This window comes from Mesocricetus auratus, unplaced genomic scaffold (genome assembly GCF_017639785.1).
Source record: "Mesocricetus auratus isolate SY011 unplaced genomic scaffold, BCM_Maur_2.0 Super-Scaffold_100027, whole genome shotgun sequence".
Lineage (NCBI taxonomy): Eukaryota > Metazoa > Chordata > Mammalia > Rodentia > Cricetidae > Mesocricetus > Mesocricetus auratus.
This window is the reverse complement of record NW_024429208.1, coordinates 9,203,513-9,220,035: the sequence shown is the minus strand read 5'-3', so window position 1 is coordinate 9,220,035 and position 16,523 is coordinate 9,203,513. Positions and strand designations below refer to the sequence as shown.

The window sequence follows — 16,523 nt, the reverse complement described above, 5'->3', positions numbered from 1 at the left end:
GAAGAGACTTTGAACTTTAAAAATTTTAAATAATAGGTTTGAGACTGTTTTAGACTATGGGGACTTTTGAAGTTGGACTGAATGCATTTTTGCATCATATGGCTACAAGTCTTTGGGGTCCAGGGACTGGAATTTGAAAAAAATGGTTCCCAAAGGGAGTGGCACTATTAGGAGGTATGGCCTTGTTGGAATAAGTGTGTCACTGTGGGGGTGGGCATTGAAGTCTCAATCTACACACAGGGAGGCACTCAGTTCACTTCCTGTTGCCTGTGGATCAATCAAGATGTAGAACTCTCAGCTACGTCTTCAGAACCAAGTCTGCCTTGCTGCTATGTCCCACCATGACAATAATGTACTAAACCTCTGAAACTGTAAGCAATTAAATGTTTTCCTTATAAGAGTTGTCATGGTCATGGTGTCTTTTCACAGCAATGGAAACCCTAACTAAGGCAGGCAGTGACAGGATGGGACTAGAGCTTAAAAGTTACCAAAACCAGACAAGCACCAGGTTAGGAAGAACTTCCTTGTACAAAGCCAATAAACAGAGGCTGGGAGAGGTGCTTCTTTTTCTAAATGCTCAATCCCAGCTAAGTAAACAAATAAAGTAGCAAAATTAAAAAAGAAGCATGAATCAAAGGACTAATGATAAATTTCTAGAACCCAGTCTTAAGGAAATACAGATCTATGAGTGTTCTGACGAATAATGTAAAGTAACTGACATGTGGAAGCCTAATGAGATAAAAGAGAACATGGGCACTCAACACTATGAAAAGACTGTATGAACAAAACAAGATTATCAACACAAAGGGAACTACATCAATACATGAGACCTTCTGAACATGAAGAAAACAACTGAACTGAAAAGCTTGACTCTGGGATTAATGGGAGAAAGAGCCAGTAAACTTAAAGACAGACGATTGGAATCATCAATAGAAAAAGATAAACAATGTAAATGAAGACAGGCTATGGGACTTATGGACACCAGTGAGCAGAACAACATGCAAGTCCTGGGAATGCCAAGAGAGAAACAGAAAGGCAATGAGAGTTATTTTTTTTGAAGAAATAATACCTGAAATCCCAAGGAAAGAAAAAGGCCACACAGATTCAAGGGCAAAGAACTTAAATGAGCATGAATACAAGTAAAACTACAGTGGGTACATTTCAATCAGACTAAGTCAAGACAAAGAAACTTAAGAAACATCAGTGAAAAGTCAGTGCTACTATAAAGAGAGTTTACCAGTTTCTTAGTAAAAACATTATGAACCAGAAAGGAGTGGGAAGATGTATCTCAAAGTGTCCTTCTTAAATGAAGGGGAATGATGACTCTCAGGGACCACCGATACCAGTGGGCAGAGTTCATCACTATTAGACCTTAGAAGAAACAGAGACACAGACAGCAGTCAATCCTTCAAACTGAAGCCTTAAAACAGTAGACAGAAATGGAAGGCTGAATAAAAACACGAGGCTCTCCTGCAAAGGTGACCACATGGACAAATATAGTTACACCAGGGGCTGGAGAGAGAGCTCAGCAGTGAAGAACACCTGCTCAGAGGATTGAGTTCCTTCAGCAACTCGCACTCAGATCAGGTGGCTCACATCCTCCTGTAACTCCAGCTCCAAGAGAACCAATGCCTTCCACAGTCACCCTCACATCTCTGGCATCCACTCATATAGATACACACACATACTCATAAATAGAAATAAATCTTTAAAAATAATTATAATTGTTTTTTTAAAGACAGGGTCCCACTATGCAGTTTAGCTGGCTTTGAACACAGGACCCTCCCACTTTAGCCTTCTGAGAGCTGGGATTGGATATGCACTACCATACCTGGCTTGTAATTTTGATGAACTGAATTTAAATAAGTTATGACTACAGATCCATGTAAGTGGCTATAAATATACAAAGGCATAATCTGTGATACGGACAAAGTATGAGGGAGTGGAGGTAGAAAGAAATTTTCATATGTATTTGAAGTTACATTATTATCAGCTTAAATAGAATGCTATAATTTTAAGATGTTTTATGTAGTCAGAATTGTAACTACAAGGAATGGAGAGATGACTCAGTGTTTAAGAGGAGGTTCTTCCAGAGAACCTGAGTATGGTTCCCAGCATCCACATTAGGAGGTTCACAATTGCCTGTAACTCCAGCTCCAGTGGTATTTAACACCTCTGGCCTTCACACACACCACACAGCCCCCCACCACACACTTGGAAAGAATTAAACAAAATCTAAAAAGCGAATAACAGCCACAAAGGAAGTTCTATAGAAAATATACAAAAAGAAATAAGACTCCTGTGAGGGTATTTTAGAAGAAAGGTGGGAAGGGAATAAATCAGGGAGAAATAAAACTACACACCACACAAGTATCTTTCTACCCACAGTAGAGTAAAACTATAGACCAATATGAAAAATGAAAATTGAAAAATCAGATATATAGAAACCAAATATCATGCTCTGCAGTCAACAAACCAAAGTTGCAAAGGAACTTACATGAATGAAAACAAAAACAAAACACAGAAAAGCAATGGGATGCAAAACAATTTAGGAAAATAAAAAGAAGGTTGAAGGGTCCTATTTTCTGATTTCAAAATGGTACAAATGTGATAGTAATCACAACACTGTGATACTGACATACAAGCATACAGTGCAACAGAATAGAAGGGGCTGTCCACAGATAAGCCCTCACATATTTGGTCATGATCTCCAGAAGGTGACAAGGCCATTCAATGGCAAGGATCCAGAGAAGATGCTGAATTGCCTCAAAGATTTAAAGATGACAGTAATACCAATCATGAGAGGATCTCTCCAAAATCAAGAAGAAAAGGGCAGGACTGGAGAGATGGCTCAGTAGTGGACCCCAGGTTCAGGTCCCAGTACTCACATGGTGGCTCACAACCACATGTAACTCTAACACCCCCTTCTGGCCTCTGTAGGCAGAAGGCATGCACGTGGTACACACACACACACACACACACACACACACACACACACACACACACACACACACACACACACACGGGTGGGGGTGGGGGAGGGGGAAGCACTGGGAAGGCAGACTGGAAAGACAAGAGCAAACACATGGGCTGAAGAGATGGCTTAGAGGTTAAGAGCATTGGCTGTTCTTCCACAGGTCCTGAGTTCAATTCTCAGCACCCACATGGTGGCTCACTGCCATCTGTAATGAGATCTGGTGCCTTCTTCTGGCCCATAGGAACACATGCAGGCAGAACAATGTATAAACATAATAAACAAAGGAATTAAAAACAAGAGCGAGCAAATCCACTACAGCAGGCACAGGTAGTGTACCACTAAAGCCTTGCAGAGTTTGGAGCATCTGGGTTTTAGATTTTCAGTTAGGAATGCTCAATTGGTAGAGTCTACAGAAATATTTCCAAACTCAAAGCCTCCAAAATCTCAAACACTCCCAGTTCTCTGGATCTTTTTCTTTTATTTTTTTCCTTTGGCTAAAAGTTACTTAACCTGCACCAGCACTCGGGGAGAATGGTCCAAGGCTTATGTATGATTAATCCAGCTCTGAGTCTTACAGCTCCCCTATGACACCCATTTTGGAGAAAATCAATACAAAGTGCTCACAGCAGTTGAAAAGATGATGGTTCATAAGTAATGACCAGGTTTCATGCCGCACTGCAAGATGTGCCCCACTAAGCTTGACCCGTCTGATGTAAAGGGGAGAAAAAGACACACGCGCACTATGTCCATGTCAACTCTAAACCTTCTGGGTGGCTAGTCCAGAACTGCTTACCCTGGCACCACAGGGGCATGTTCTATAGCGAGAGGTTTAATTTTATATGCACCTGAACATCTGAATGCTTCTATCACCTGCTGAAATACATTAGCTGAGACATAAAAACAGAATAGCCACTGGAACTTGTACTGGCATCTGAAGAAATGGATTTCTAAAATCTGACCTGGATCTAAGCTCCCGAGAGAAGCTGCTTCCCAGGCACGCAGCAGGTAACTAGAGCAGCATGTTCACAGAGCACTAGCCTGGGCCTGGGATGGCTCACATTGTTCTAGTTGATAAAGATCAATCACAGTGTTAACTTATGGGCACAGCGACCATGGACACTGTGTTTCCTGCTGACAAGGAAATGCTTGTATGTTTTCCTCTGGGAGGGAACTGTGTAAAATATCATAGCCTGTAGAACGCCCAACACAATCTGCTTAACCCTGATACCTGCATTGAAAAAGACATAATAAATACAAGGCAAGATGAATGTTCTGAAGCAAGCAGTGTGGGAAAACAGGAGTGTCGTGTGCCATGGTCTCCCCTGTCCCCTCTAGGTAACCTTGAAAGCACCTGTGAGAAAGGAGCCTGTGCAGGGAACGGGGCTAAAATACAAATGATTTTGAAAACAGTGAGTCAGGAAAGGCTTATTAAGAATCACACATGCATGACGAGGGGCAGGCCCTTGTGGCCTTACCGTGCTATCTTGTCGCTGCAGGACATGGTGAGCAGTCGTTCCCCCTGGAGCACCCCGTCCCAGGTTTGGATACTGGCATTTGAGCGCACAGGGATTGTCCCTTCACCAGATTCTATTTTTGTCCGTAGCTGTCCCCTTGCTTTGCGATTCGGATGTCTATCAGCTGGTTCTACAAGAAAGAGAGGGTTCAAAACTCACATGTAATAAAAGATAACGTATTGAAAAGCATATATAATGCACTAAAATTTAAAGTATAATTTATGGGTTATTTATGCAAACATTTATTCAATCCATACAAAAGTAAATTGTTCCAAATACATTCCAGTAAATATGTAAAATCCGAATTGAAAAGACAATACAGACTAAATTTATGAGCATGGAAAAAGGTGGTTTACATTTTGGCTGAGATGATTTCTATCATTAACAAGTGGAAACAAATGGAAAAAAATGCTAAGATTTGCTAATTCTGAGTGATAGATACTTAGGTGCTTGTTATATATTAACTTTAGTATTTTTATCATTTCAAAAATGAATACAGACAAACACAGAAATCAATCCATGGGTATATGTAAAGATATTTCCAGTGATTAGCAGTGAGTTATATGAATTTTGGTGACCTTTTTATTAATTTTTAAAAGTAGTAATTATTTATAGTATTATTGTTTTCAACACCAAGAAAATTCATTTGCAATGCATGGTTTTAGACACGAGAGTAGGAATGTACACACCAACTGTTATAAAACCACAGTCCAAGGCTGGCCTCCAGAGCATGCAACAGACAACACCAGGGGTCTCCATTGCCTAGTCCACCTGCCTCTGCAGCACAGCCTCATGCTTCAGTCAGCACTCACTGGAAATACGGGGATTGCTTAAGGGTGGAAATGCCTTCACTCCACTCTAATTACTTAATCAAAACTAGCACCTTTCTTTTAGAATTAGCATTTTTCATTCATTATAATTTACTAACTAAATGATTAATTTGGAACAAAGAATCTGTACTCTTATCAAATCTACACCTAAGGCTGAAATTAAAAGAAAATAAAAAGAAGTTGATGTGGATGTGTTCTAACACTACATTATATTATGTTTTCTTAAAAACCTGTCAGCTGGTGAGTTTCTGGCGTCATACCCTCTAGCACTGGCTCATGGGGAGAGAATATTCTGGCGTCTCCACAGGGTGAGGTGCTGATGTACAGGTGGAACTGTACAGTATCCTTCAGCCGGAACCCACCCCGTTCTGACTTTTGAAAGATGGACTTTTTCTGGTCTTCCTTGTTACTGCAAGGGAAAAGTTATGAGAGTGACAATTAAAGGTATGTGCGGCCAACGGGGTCTACAGTGGTCCAGAAGGACTTCAGAGGTCACTGCTTTCAGTGGGGGAGGGGGGTGTTCTGGAAACAGTACCTTGCTGTGCATACCAGGTTGGCCTCAAACCTGGGATTCTGCTGCCTCAGTTTCCCGACTGCTAGGATTTACAGTTGTGTAGCACTATGTCTGTCTAAAATCGTTGTTATACATGTTTATAGTAACCCCTAGACCAGATCCATTCAGTGATCACTATGTCATCACTGAGAGTGACGACTCTCAGTGAGACTGCAAGGTAGAAGGACCACATAGGAGAAATGGCATTGTCAAGAAGAGCAGTCAGGTGCAAGGACAGTTATGACCATGCCCAGTGACTGCAATGAAAATGACCTTCTTTACCAGGCAGTTTCTGAAGGCATGTTTATACTCACAATGCACGAGACAAAAACCACCATCTTAAACATGGACTTGAAATTTCTGAGTATGCTATGTTTCTGTATGCGTGTCTCATGTAAGTGTGTGTGTGTGTTTATGAGTTAGTTTACTCTAGTTCACAACTGAGCATCATGAGAGAGTGGGACCTGCTCAGACAGCATCACAGGAGAGCAAGGCTCAGCCTTGGTATTTACTCCTCACACAGTTAGTGCTCACACAAACAATCAAGGCTATGCAATGCTTTCTGATATAAAGTATTTTTAAAATAGCTTCCTTCACTTGTTCATTCCTAGACTTACTTTAAATAAAGCTCAAGCTGTGCGTAAAGAAACCTGAGCAGGGACCTTCGGGAGATTATCTCTGCATGACAGTCGTTTAGTGCAAGGCCACGGTCACTCATGTATTCACCGTTGATACATTTCGTCCCTGTTGAAACACTTATCACCTTGGCGTCTTTGACGTCTGTACCTGAAAGACAGGAGAGTAACTGGCAACTAAGGACACTGGCCTGTTCGACATGTGCTCTCAGCAACTGGACCACTCAGGCTCAGGCAAACCCTTGAGCTTGTTTTCACATGTCTTCGTGCCTCCTGATTCCTACCCGAGAGACCTGTACCTCAAATAGCCTCTGACTGAGGCTTTGTGCAGTCCCATTTCCAGGAGGTCACCTTCCCCACCTGCAGTCTGCACCCAAACTTCATGTGGTCACTTCCACTGCCTGCATGTGTGTTTGACTACAGGTAAGAAGCACTGTACACAGTGCCTGGCAACAGCCTCTAGAGTGAAACATTAAAGAAGCTAGGAGGAATGACTCACAGGCTCAAGAGTACCAAGAAAGAAAACAGAATCAGCTTCCACGTTTTCATTAGTAATCTTTCACACTGAACCACACCGAGAGTGAAACCATACACAACGTGACCTCCTTGAGAGGGAAAATCATGATTAAATCCTGTGAGAAAGACCACTGACCCAGACATGCAACAAAAACCTGAATAGGGAAGGGGATGTGTCTCAGTGGTAGAACATATACCTGGCATGGGTGAGGTCCTGGGATACATCCCTAGAATGACAACAGAAAACAAACAACAGATCCAACGGCATCAGCAACCCAATCCCGAGTAAGGTCTTAGAGCAGACGTGGTGACTGAAACAGACGAGTGCTACATATTGTAGGGTTAGTGTTAACTGTCAACTTGACAGACTTTAGAAATAACCCAGGAGATGTGTCTCTGAGCACCCCTGTAAAGGCTTATCTAGACCAGGTTGGCCTTTGGGCACACCTAGTACAGATTTTCTTGATTAGATTGAGATGGGAAGACCCACCCACCATAGGCAGCACCATTCTCTGAGCTGGAGGGGGGGGGTGGTTCCCAGACTGCATAAAAGGGAGAAAATGGAGCTGAGCAAAACATTCATCTTCTCGATGTCTTGACTGCAGATGCAATGTGATCAGCTTCCTCAAGCCCCTGCCCAGTGACTTCCCCACCATGATGGACTTCTCCAACATGAGCTGAAATAATCCCACCTAGGTTGCATTTATCGGGGGTATTTGATCATAGCCCCAGGAAGAACTGTAAGGCACAGGCTACATGGGAGTCACTGTGCCAGGAGTGTTAGTGAATCATCTTCACCCCATATCCTCAAGATGGCCTCCATGAAGCTTTTGTTTCCATTCTGAAGAAAAGAACTGCAGCTCACAGGGGTGAGGGGGTGGGGGGGTGGGGAGTAGGAGGGTGGTGTTAATAACCTGCCTGAGGCCATTCAACCATTGGGAGCACAAAACCTATGTGCCCAGTTCCATTTCACCGGTTCTAGACACACATTTTGGCTATGAGAAAATGGTCATAAAAACATATGAAAGGCTGCCAGGTGCTGGTGGCACAGGCCTTTAATCCCAGCACTTGGGAGGCAGAGGCAGGTGGATCTCTGTGAGTTCGAGGCCAGCCAGGCTACACAGAAACTGTCTTGGGGGAAAAAACATACAAAAGGCTAGTCATTGATGTGATTGGCATCGTTAGCCTTTTCTGTTTTCTGTAACAGAATTCTTGAGAGAACAACTTAAAGGGGGAATATTAATTTTGACTCACAATAGATGTTTCAGTTCATCATGACAAAGTGGAACAGAATGGCTTAACTCATGGTGTTAGAAGCAGAGAGAATGCCTGTACTCATGGGCCTTCTCCTCTTTCCCTTTCTATCCATCCAGGCCTCTCACCTACAGGATAGTGCCATCCGCATTCAGGCTTAGTCCCCTCTGGAAATGCCCTCACAGACATACCTAAGCATTTCTCAGGTCAATCAAGTTGACAATCAAGATTAGCCATCCTAAATTCACCCCTTGTCAACCTGACAATCGAGCATCTTAAAAGATTTCATCCTTGGTCTCTAAAAATACGTTAATGGAAATGCATCTAGTACCTCTAAGATTGTTATAATCTCTAAAGTCCCAACACTGTTCAAACCCAAAGTCTACTGAGACTCAACACAAAATCTTAGCTGTGAGCCCCATAAAAGTTAAAGCACATTTTACATATTCCTGACACACAATGGCAATAAACTTCCTATACCAAGTGGGAAGAACAGGGGCATCTGGCAAAGGGTGGATGAGCTCTTTGCCACATTGTAACACAAATGGCCTAGAGTCCAGTTCCCGGAACACTCCAGGTTCCCATCTGGAAGATTGTATCTGTCTGCATTCTTAGTAGCCCTGGTCTTCTGAGCTCCACAGAATCACCCTTTAAGCTGAGCTTATACATTCTAGGGCTTCTTTGGCTCACATCTGCAAACTTTTCTAAAACTCCTCCCATAAGTCACTTCCAAAAGACTTTTCTGATCCACATAATTTGTCAGTCACAGCAACAATCTCACTTGGTATCACAGATGGTACCAATTTTATGTCATATTTGTCACTGGGGTGACAAATTCCTAAGAAAACTAAAGGAGGGAAATTTTTTATTTTGGCTGAGTTTCTGTGGTTTGGTGGTGAGCGTGTAGCAGAGCAGTTTCATATGATGATGACCAGAAAAGGGGTGTGTTTATGAGTATGAATATGTGGGGGGAGTGAGGGAAAGGGAGAGTTGAGGAAGAGAAAAACAGAGAAAGAGGCGGAGAGACAGAAAGACAGTGAATGAAAATGAACATGCTTAGATTAATGGGCTTTCCCTATCCCAATTTTTAAGTTCTTTCTGAAACTACTGGACTATGGGATGCTGCCAGACACACCTAGGGAAGTCTTTCATCCTTGTAACTCTGAAAATGCCCTCATCCATATACCTCTGAGGTGTGCTTTACCAACTTCCCAAGAATTTTCTGACTTCACAAAAGTTCCCCCAGGTCAAGTCACTCTGATGTGGCAGTAGTGACACTAACAAAGCAGAAAGGGTCCACGCTTCAACAGAAGCCAGAGTCAGTAATATGTGCTTCCAGAGCATGTTGGGTCACAGTGATGACATGTGGTAATTAGTATGCTCTCTCCAGAGGAAAAGGCAGGTTAAAAAGTTGAACATTTTGGGGATTAAAGAGATGGCTCAGCAATTAAGAGCACTTGTTTTTTTGTTTTTGTTTTTACAAAGGATCCAGGTTTAGTCCCCAGCACCTATATGGCATCTAAAAATATCTGTAACTCCAGTTCTAGAAAATCTGATGCACTCTTCAGACCCCTGAGGGCACTGTGGTACACTTATATACATAAAACACACACAATACATCTTTTAAAAGTTGAATATTTTACCAGGTGGTGGTGGCATACACATTTAATCCCAGCATTTGGGAGGCAGAGGCAGGTGGATCTCAGTGAGTTTGAGACCAGTCTGATCTACAGAGTGAGTTCCAGGACAGCCAGAGCTGCTACACAGAGAACCCCTGTCTTGAAAAACAAAACAAAAAACAAAAAAGTTGGCTGTTTCGGAGGAAAAGAGTTGCTGGGTATTGAACATGTGCTTCACCCACTAAGCTATGTTCTCAGCCCTAAGGAGGAAAAAAGGCTTCTGCAGACAATTATTACACTTGTATATGGCAGCTGCACGAAGACAGAAAGAATAAAAGGCACACTCTGTTGGTGTCACAAGACTGAGAACGTTTACGCTTTTTCAAACCAGAAAGCAGACAGGCTGCACACAGTGCCAGATGCTTACCTGTGGTCATCACTACTCCAGAAAGCACTTTCCTTCGTGCGTGGGGGGAGGAAAAGTTGTCTGTCAGGTCACTGAACTTACCCAGGACCAGGCGTGAGACAGCATCTGCCAATACCTGGGGGAAGAACAGAGACCAAGCTTAGGGCCAGGGACTATCTGTGGTGGAACCAGTCTCTCTCAGTGTCAGCATACGCTGTCTACTTCAGGGAAGAGTCTTACAGTGTCACTTCTACTCTAGAAAACCCACACAGACGCACCAGAAAACAAATGTGTGCACACATGGCGGTGGGGAGGGTGCAGGGAGAAAAGCTATGAGTGGTTTTACCTAGCCATGAATCCTGTGTGCTATAATACTAGCTGCCTGGCAGCAGGGGTACACTAGTGCATCTGTGGCATGACTCTGTTGGGGAAATTCATGCCTGGCCCTGTAAACCTGGGGAGCTTATGGCCTTAGGGAGGAAGCTACCATTGACATTTTGCTATATGGACATGCTGTCAAACTGCCCTGTAAGTATTTGTGGTTTTTACTCAAAAGACCAGTGCTGCTCTTAGTCTGAGGGGAGCATGGCTTTGTGCAGTCTGCATCACTGAGTGTAGAGACTGGTTATAGGTAAAAGTGACGGCAATCAGTGACTGTTGAGTGCTCAGCCCTAAACAGGACATCTATATTATCCCCTGCAGGGCTAAGGGAACACTGTAGAAAAAGGATAGAAAAAGATGCAGGAGATGGATGATGTGGAGAATTGCTGAGAAACACTGTCTTCTAGACATGACATGGCACGTGCAAACACTCCCTTGCCTTAGGAAGAGTGTTAGTGGTCACTTGTATGGGGCCTAAATAAGGCTGGGCTCTATCAACGTTCTATTGTGGATGGATGGATGGAAGGATGGATGCATTAGTTGCTTTTCTTGCTGTGATAAAATACCCTAGCAAATGCAGCTAAAGGGAGAAAGTGCTTATTTAGCTCAAAGGTTACGGTCCATTAAGACAGGGAAGTCATAGCAGCAGGAGCTTGAGAGAACTGTTCACCTTATATCCACAGTCAAGAGCAGAGAACAATGAGTTAATTCATGCACTCTAGTGCACAGTTCTTTTTTCTGTTCTTAGACAATCTAGGGCTCCCTGCTAAGGGAAGGTGCTACCCACATTGGGTGGGTCTTCTCCCCCAATTAGTTAATATAATCAAGATACTCCCCACCCCCAATGCCCCAGGTCATCCTAATATAGACAATCCTTCATTAAGACTGCCTTCCCAGGTAATTCTAGATTATAACCATAATATTGAGCGAGGGAGAGGCTCTGAGGCTCCAGCCCTCCCTAAAGAATTATAGGAAGTTAATGGTGACTGGGAGAGAGGGAATCATTTTCCTCAGTGGTGTAGCTACTGGTAAATTGCCCTTGCTCAAGTAAATAACCCTTTATCCATACTTACGCAAGCAACCCTAATTAGATACAGTGGGTCACACACAAAAGGAAAAAGGCTTGAAAGTAGGAGGGGGGTGTGGTGGTTTGAAAGAAAATGCCCCCCAAAAGGAGTTGGCACTATTAGGAGATGTGGCCTTGTTGGAGTAGGTATGGCTTTGTCAGAGGAAGTGAGTCACTATGGGTTGGGCTTTGAGGTCTCCTTTGCTCAAGCTACACCCACTGAAGACAGACCATTTCCTGGTGCCTACATATCAAGATCTAGCCAGCACCATGTCGGCCTGCACATTGCCATGCTCCCCCTGTGATGATAATGGACTAAAGTTCTGAAACTGTAAAAGTCACCACCTCAATTAAATGTTTTCCTTTATAAGAATTACCATGATGGTGGCGTCTCTTCACAGCAACAGAAACCCTAATCAAGATAGGGGCTTGTTGGGAAAGAGTTCTATGGGAGTGGGGAGGGATGAGAGAGATACACTGGGAAGGAGGAGATGACCAGAGAATTATATATGACATTGTGAAAGAATGAACTTTTCAAATGTACGTTTTAAAAGTCATATAAGGGCAGGCACAGCTCCAAGTGACTTTTCTGCAGAAGTGTGATCTGGATAGCTGAGCCAAGTGCCTACAGAATGTATACTGTGAGACACAGGCAACTGACTCTCTGAAAAAGCCTTATGAACCTTACCCTGTGTGGTTGGGGCTAAATACAGCAAAAGTATAAAGATCCCCAAAGCAGGTAAGTGTAGTGGCTTATTCCTTTAATCCCAACACTCGGGAGGCAAAGGCAGGTGAATCTCTGTGAGTTCACACCCAGGCTGGTCTCTATAGTGAGTTCCAGGACAGCCAGAGCTACACAGGAAGATCCTGCCAAAACCAAAACCAAAACAAAACAAAAACACCAAAAAGAACCCTACATCCCAACAACTCACCCTCAATGACACACACAGGGTGAGGACCTGCTATACAGCTGATTCTTGGCAACACCACACTGGCAAGCCTGCTACAGCAGAGTGCCACAGGTGTGGTGTGGCCAACACTGTCTGACTTTATAACCCACCCCACCCCGGGAGTATCAGGAAGGGAGATAGTTCTCAGAACAGGGATGCTTGGCCCAAGCCCTTTAAGAGATACTTTGGGGAAAAAGCAAGAATTTATATCCATCCTGGAATGCAGGTTCTGAATCTCCCCAACCTGGACCCCTGCATATAACCACTGAGATTGGTCCTGAAGATCTTACTGTCTTCAGTCTTTGTGAGCTACCCTGGGGAACTTAAAAGGGTCAGTACTGGTTGTGCTACTGAACAGAGATATGAGGATATAGCTCTGTTGTTCCCAGACTCTAACTGGCTCCAAATTAGAGGGGCCCAGCCTACTTCAACATGAATAGATTCTCACAAATGCCACTTGCCTCCCCAGGTCAGGAGATCAGTCCTTTCCATTCAAAGCCATTGAGGCAGTCACTCAAGAAGGCGGGGCTAGATGCATGATGGGATGCACCCCTTTAATCTCAGCACTTCCAGAGGCAGGCAGATCTCTGTGTAAGTTTGAGGCTAGCAACATAAAGAAACCCTGTCTCAAAATAAACAAAACAAAAAAAAAAAAAAAGAAAGAAGGGCTGAGGACACCTTCCCTAGACCATTTATCTGCTAGTCCTCTACAGGATCCATGGTGTGTAAAATAGTTTCAGTGGCTTTGCTACTACTGTCAATAGTAAGGGAAGACAAATCACACCAGATGATATGTTGAACTCAGGTCAAAATATTTTAGCAAATCTAAGCCTGGAAATAAAAGCCACTTGGGATCTAGTGCCATAGTTTGTAAAATAACCAATAGACTAGCTGGTTATTCGTGGAGGGATGTTAACAAGGGACTAATTGGGAAGCAAGTACATGTCACAGAAAGTCAGAAAAACACCAAGTCCGTTCCTCTAGGCTGAGCTGTACTTGGTTGCTTTAGGCAAAGCAGAGCAGGTCTTCCATTAAAATCAACATTTGGGTTTAATCCCAGCACTCAAGATGCAGAGGCAGATAAATCTTGGTGAGTTCAAGGTCAGCCTGGTCTACATAGCAAGTTCCAGGCCAGACAGGGCTATATATTGAGATCTTTCCTTAAAAAAAAAAGTAAATTAAAACTGTTAATTCGCCAATTCTGGCCAATTCCTTCCACACTAAGGAGAATTTTGACAAAAAGGAATTAAGATAGAAGACTAAAAAGCAGATCAGTGAAATAAATCTGGGATTCCAAGACCCCAGACACAGCCAATGATCTGGGAATTGATTAGGACTGAAGGTCTCTTTTTCCTTTTTCCTCTTGCGCTACCCTAACATTTCCTTTTCACTGTGAGTTTTCTGTGAGGATTGCAAACTTGAGTGGCTGTCCACATTCAGCTAGAGCAGGGAGAAGTCCACACAGATGTCACATAGAAAATGTGGCATATAGAGATTCCCAGCAACTGGCACTTTCTAGAGTGTTTACGAAAGGGTTCCTTCTTGCCACACTCCCTGCCCTACCACATATGTTCCTTATTGCTCTGTGGCTATTGCTCAGGGGCCTTCGACTGCAGACTGGACATCAGCCCTTATTCTGGGCATGATTTTTCTGTGCAAAGTCTCAAGGGATGCTCCACTGAACTAAGGCCAAAATTCCATCATTTGGGCTCCCTGCCCCATTCCCTGTAAAGGACTGCTATGGGATGAGGGTTCCTTTGGGACAAAATTAAATGGAAAGGCAGTTGTGGTTGTCCTGGTGAGGGCCCTGAGGTATCCCTGCTCCTCACTGTCATTACCCTAGCTAGTGAGCATAAGTCAGAGGAGATTAAATCAGATTCTCAATGACCAAGTAACCATGGGAACTGAGGCAAAGTCACTCCACAGTCAGACTTACCAGCAACTGCTCCTGCTGAAGACTTAAGAACATGAGTCAAAAGAAATAGTGAGAGCTAAAGGCTGCTTAAAACGCCATCAAGGGAAATGGCCACTCATTTGCAAACACACATTTTTCCTCACCTGTGGCAAGTGCAACTGAAGACCCTCACTGAGAACAGGCTGACGAGACGGTGTTTGGTCCAAGTGCAAATTGAAGACAGTAGCCAAGGCAGACTGTGCAGCCCGGGCCTTGGCGAGCTTCTTGTTTCTCCCTGAGCCCTCAAAGAACTGGCCATCTACCACCACGGACATGACAAAGCTCTTGGCATGGCTCTCCCCGCTCTCAGAGAGGAAGTCATACTTCAGCCCTGGGCGCAGTTCATTCAAGATCATCACAGGATTCTTCCCACTTGGGGGTGGGAATGGTGGTGGGATGGGCAGAGGAGGCTGGGTGAGGCTGGCAGGTACTGGGGAGGCTGACAGGCTAACGTCTCCACTCGAGCTGAAGGAGTCATCTCCATTGGAGCCTACGTAGAAGGGTGGGTCTGACTTGTCTGGAGTCTCGAAGCCGTTGAAGAGTGTGTCAGGGAAGTCGGCTTGGTCAGACGTGAAGTCAGTGTTCACAGACAGGGTCCTTCCCATGGCCAGATGGGCCTCAGAGGCATTAGGAAACTGGACAAAAGACCTCAGGGCCTTCTCAGCAGCATGGAGTTTTGCCTTTTTCTTTGTAGGACCAGAGCCCTCAAAGATCTGCCCATTCACCTCCACAGACATGACAAACAGAGGTGCATGCACGGGCCCTGTCTGGGATAGCAGCATGTACTGTAAGCCAGGTTTGATCTCGTTCAGCTGCATCAGGGCGTTCTTGGGCAGAACAGGCCCTGGTGTTTTCCTTCGCTTCTTCAGGCGGTACTTGGAGTGGCCATTGCTGCCCTCCTCCAGGGGCCGCTTCCTGCTGGTGCTACCACCACCCCCGTTGGAGAGCGGGATACCCTCGCCAGGCCCAGGTGTGCTGCTGTCCTTGGGGGGCATGTTGTCCAGATTGCGGTTTTCCTTAACATCAGTGCTGCTGGAACCTGTGGTGCCCAGAAAGAGTAACTTACAACGCCTTCGTTGCAGGATCTTGTAAATGCAAAATTTATAGATTCCTTTATCTCTTTGTAGCTGGGTAAGTGATGTGTGTGTGTGTGTGTATTTCCTTCCTCAATGCAATGCGAGGAACTACACATTGACCAAAGCCCTAACTGTTTGGGGCTGGAATGCACTTTTGAGTTTTTGTTTTTGTTTTTTAAACTAATACCTATTGCCTCTTCTAGTTAGTTTATCAATTTCTTCAGCATTAAAAGATAAAATTTTTAGCTTATTTTCTCTACCAAAGACATCCTACATCTTTATAGCTTACCAAGATGTTAGACGTTAAGTTTATTCACGAAGACTCACACTAAGGCTCATGAAGTGGCCTCTGAATGCACCAGCACACAGGCATTTATCTTAGCATGTTACTCCTTTCCAAGAATACTGACCTTAACTGCAGCACTTCTCAGGAGAGGAGGTGCCATTTAGAAATGTCTTCACAACTTATTTGGCTCTTGAGGTTCCAAACATCTAATCAACATGTGATTATTTGGTTTAGTTTATGAATTGATCATAGAAAACTGCTTGTATAATAAGGTAAAATATTATGACTTTATAGAATTTATCTTTGAAGGATAATGGATACATTTAAGATTTTTCATCGTATTTCACCACTATTTGCTTCGGAATCTTTCGTAAGTTTTATGCTAGGAAAATATGTAAGAACGAGACACAGAACGGGAGCAGCAGGCAAGCTGTGCTCCCTAAACATGCCAGCAAACCTGCCTTTCAGAACCAGCTAGTCGGTTTCCAGAATACCCTGGCGATAAT

At 43.8% G+C, this 16,523-nt stretch overlaps 1 protein-coding gene across 12 annotated transcripts in view; it reads right to left on the bottom strand.

The window, feature by feature from the left end:
* Adarb1 (adenosine deaminase RNA specific B1) overlaps positions 1-16,523 on the bottom strand; it is a 122,801-nt gene that overhangs the window by 25,594 nt on the left and 80,684 nt on the right. For 8 of the 12 annotated variants that reach the window (XM_040732505.1, XM_040732508.1, XM_013113928.2 and 5 more), the window contains 5 exons: positions 14,760-15,694; positions 10,326-10,440; positions 6,492-6,660; positions 5,552-5,730; positions 4,453-4,621 (listed from right to left, as the gene is read on the bottom strand). In XM_040732505.1, the coding sequence (XP_040588439.1) occupies positions 4,453-4,621; positions 5,552-5,730; positions 6,492-6,660; positions 10,326-10,440; positions 14,760-15,694 (1,567 nt within the window). Of the gene's footprint in view, positions 1-4,452; positions 4,622-5,551; positions 5,731-6,491; positions 6,661-10,325; positions 10,441-14,759; positions 15,742-16,523 lie in introns of all 12 variants that reach the window. The other 4 variants (XM_040732506.1, XM_040732509.1, XM_040732501.1 and 1 more) reach the window with 2 other exon arrangements.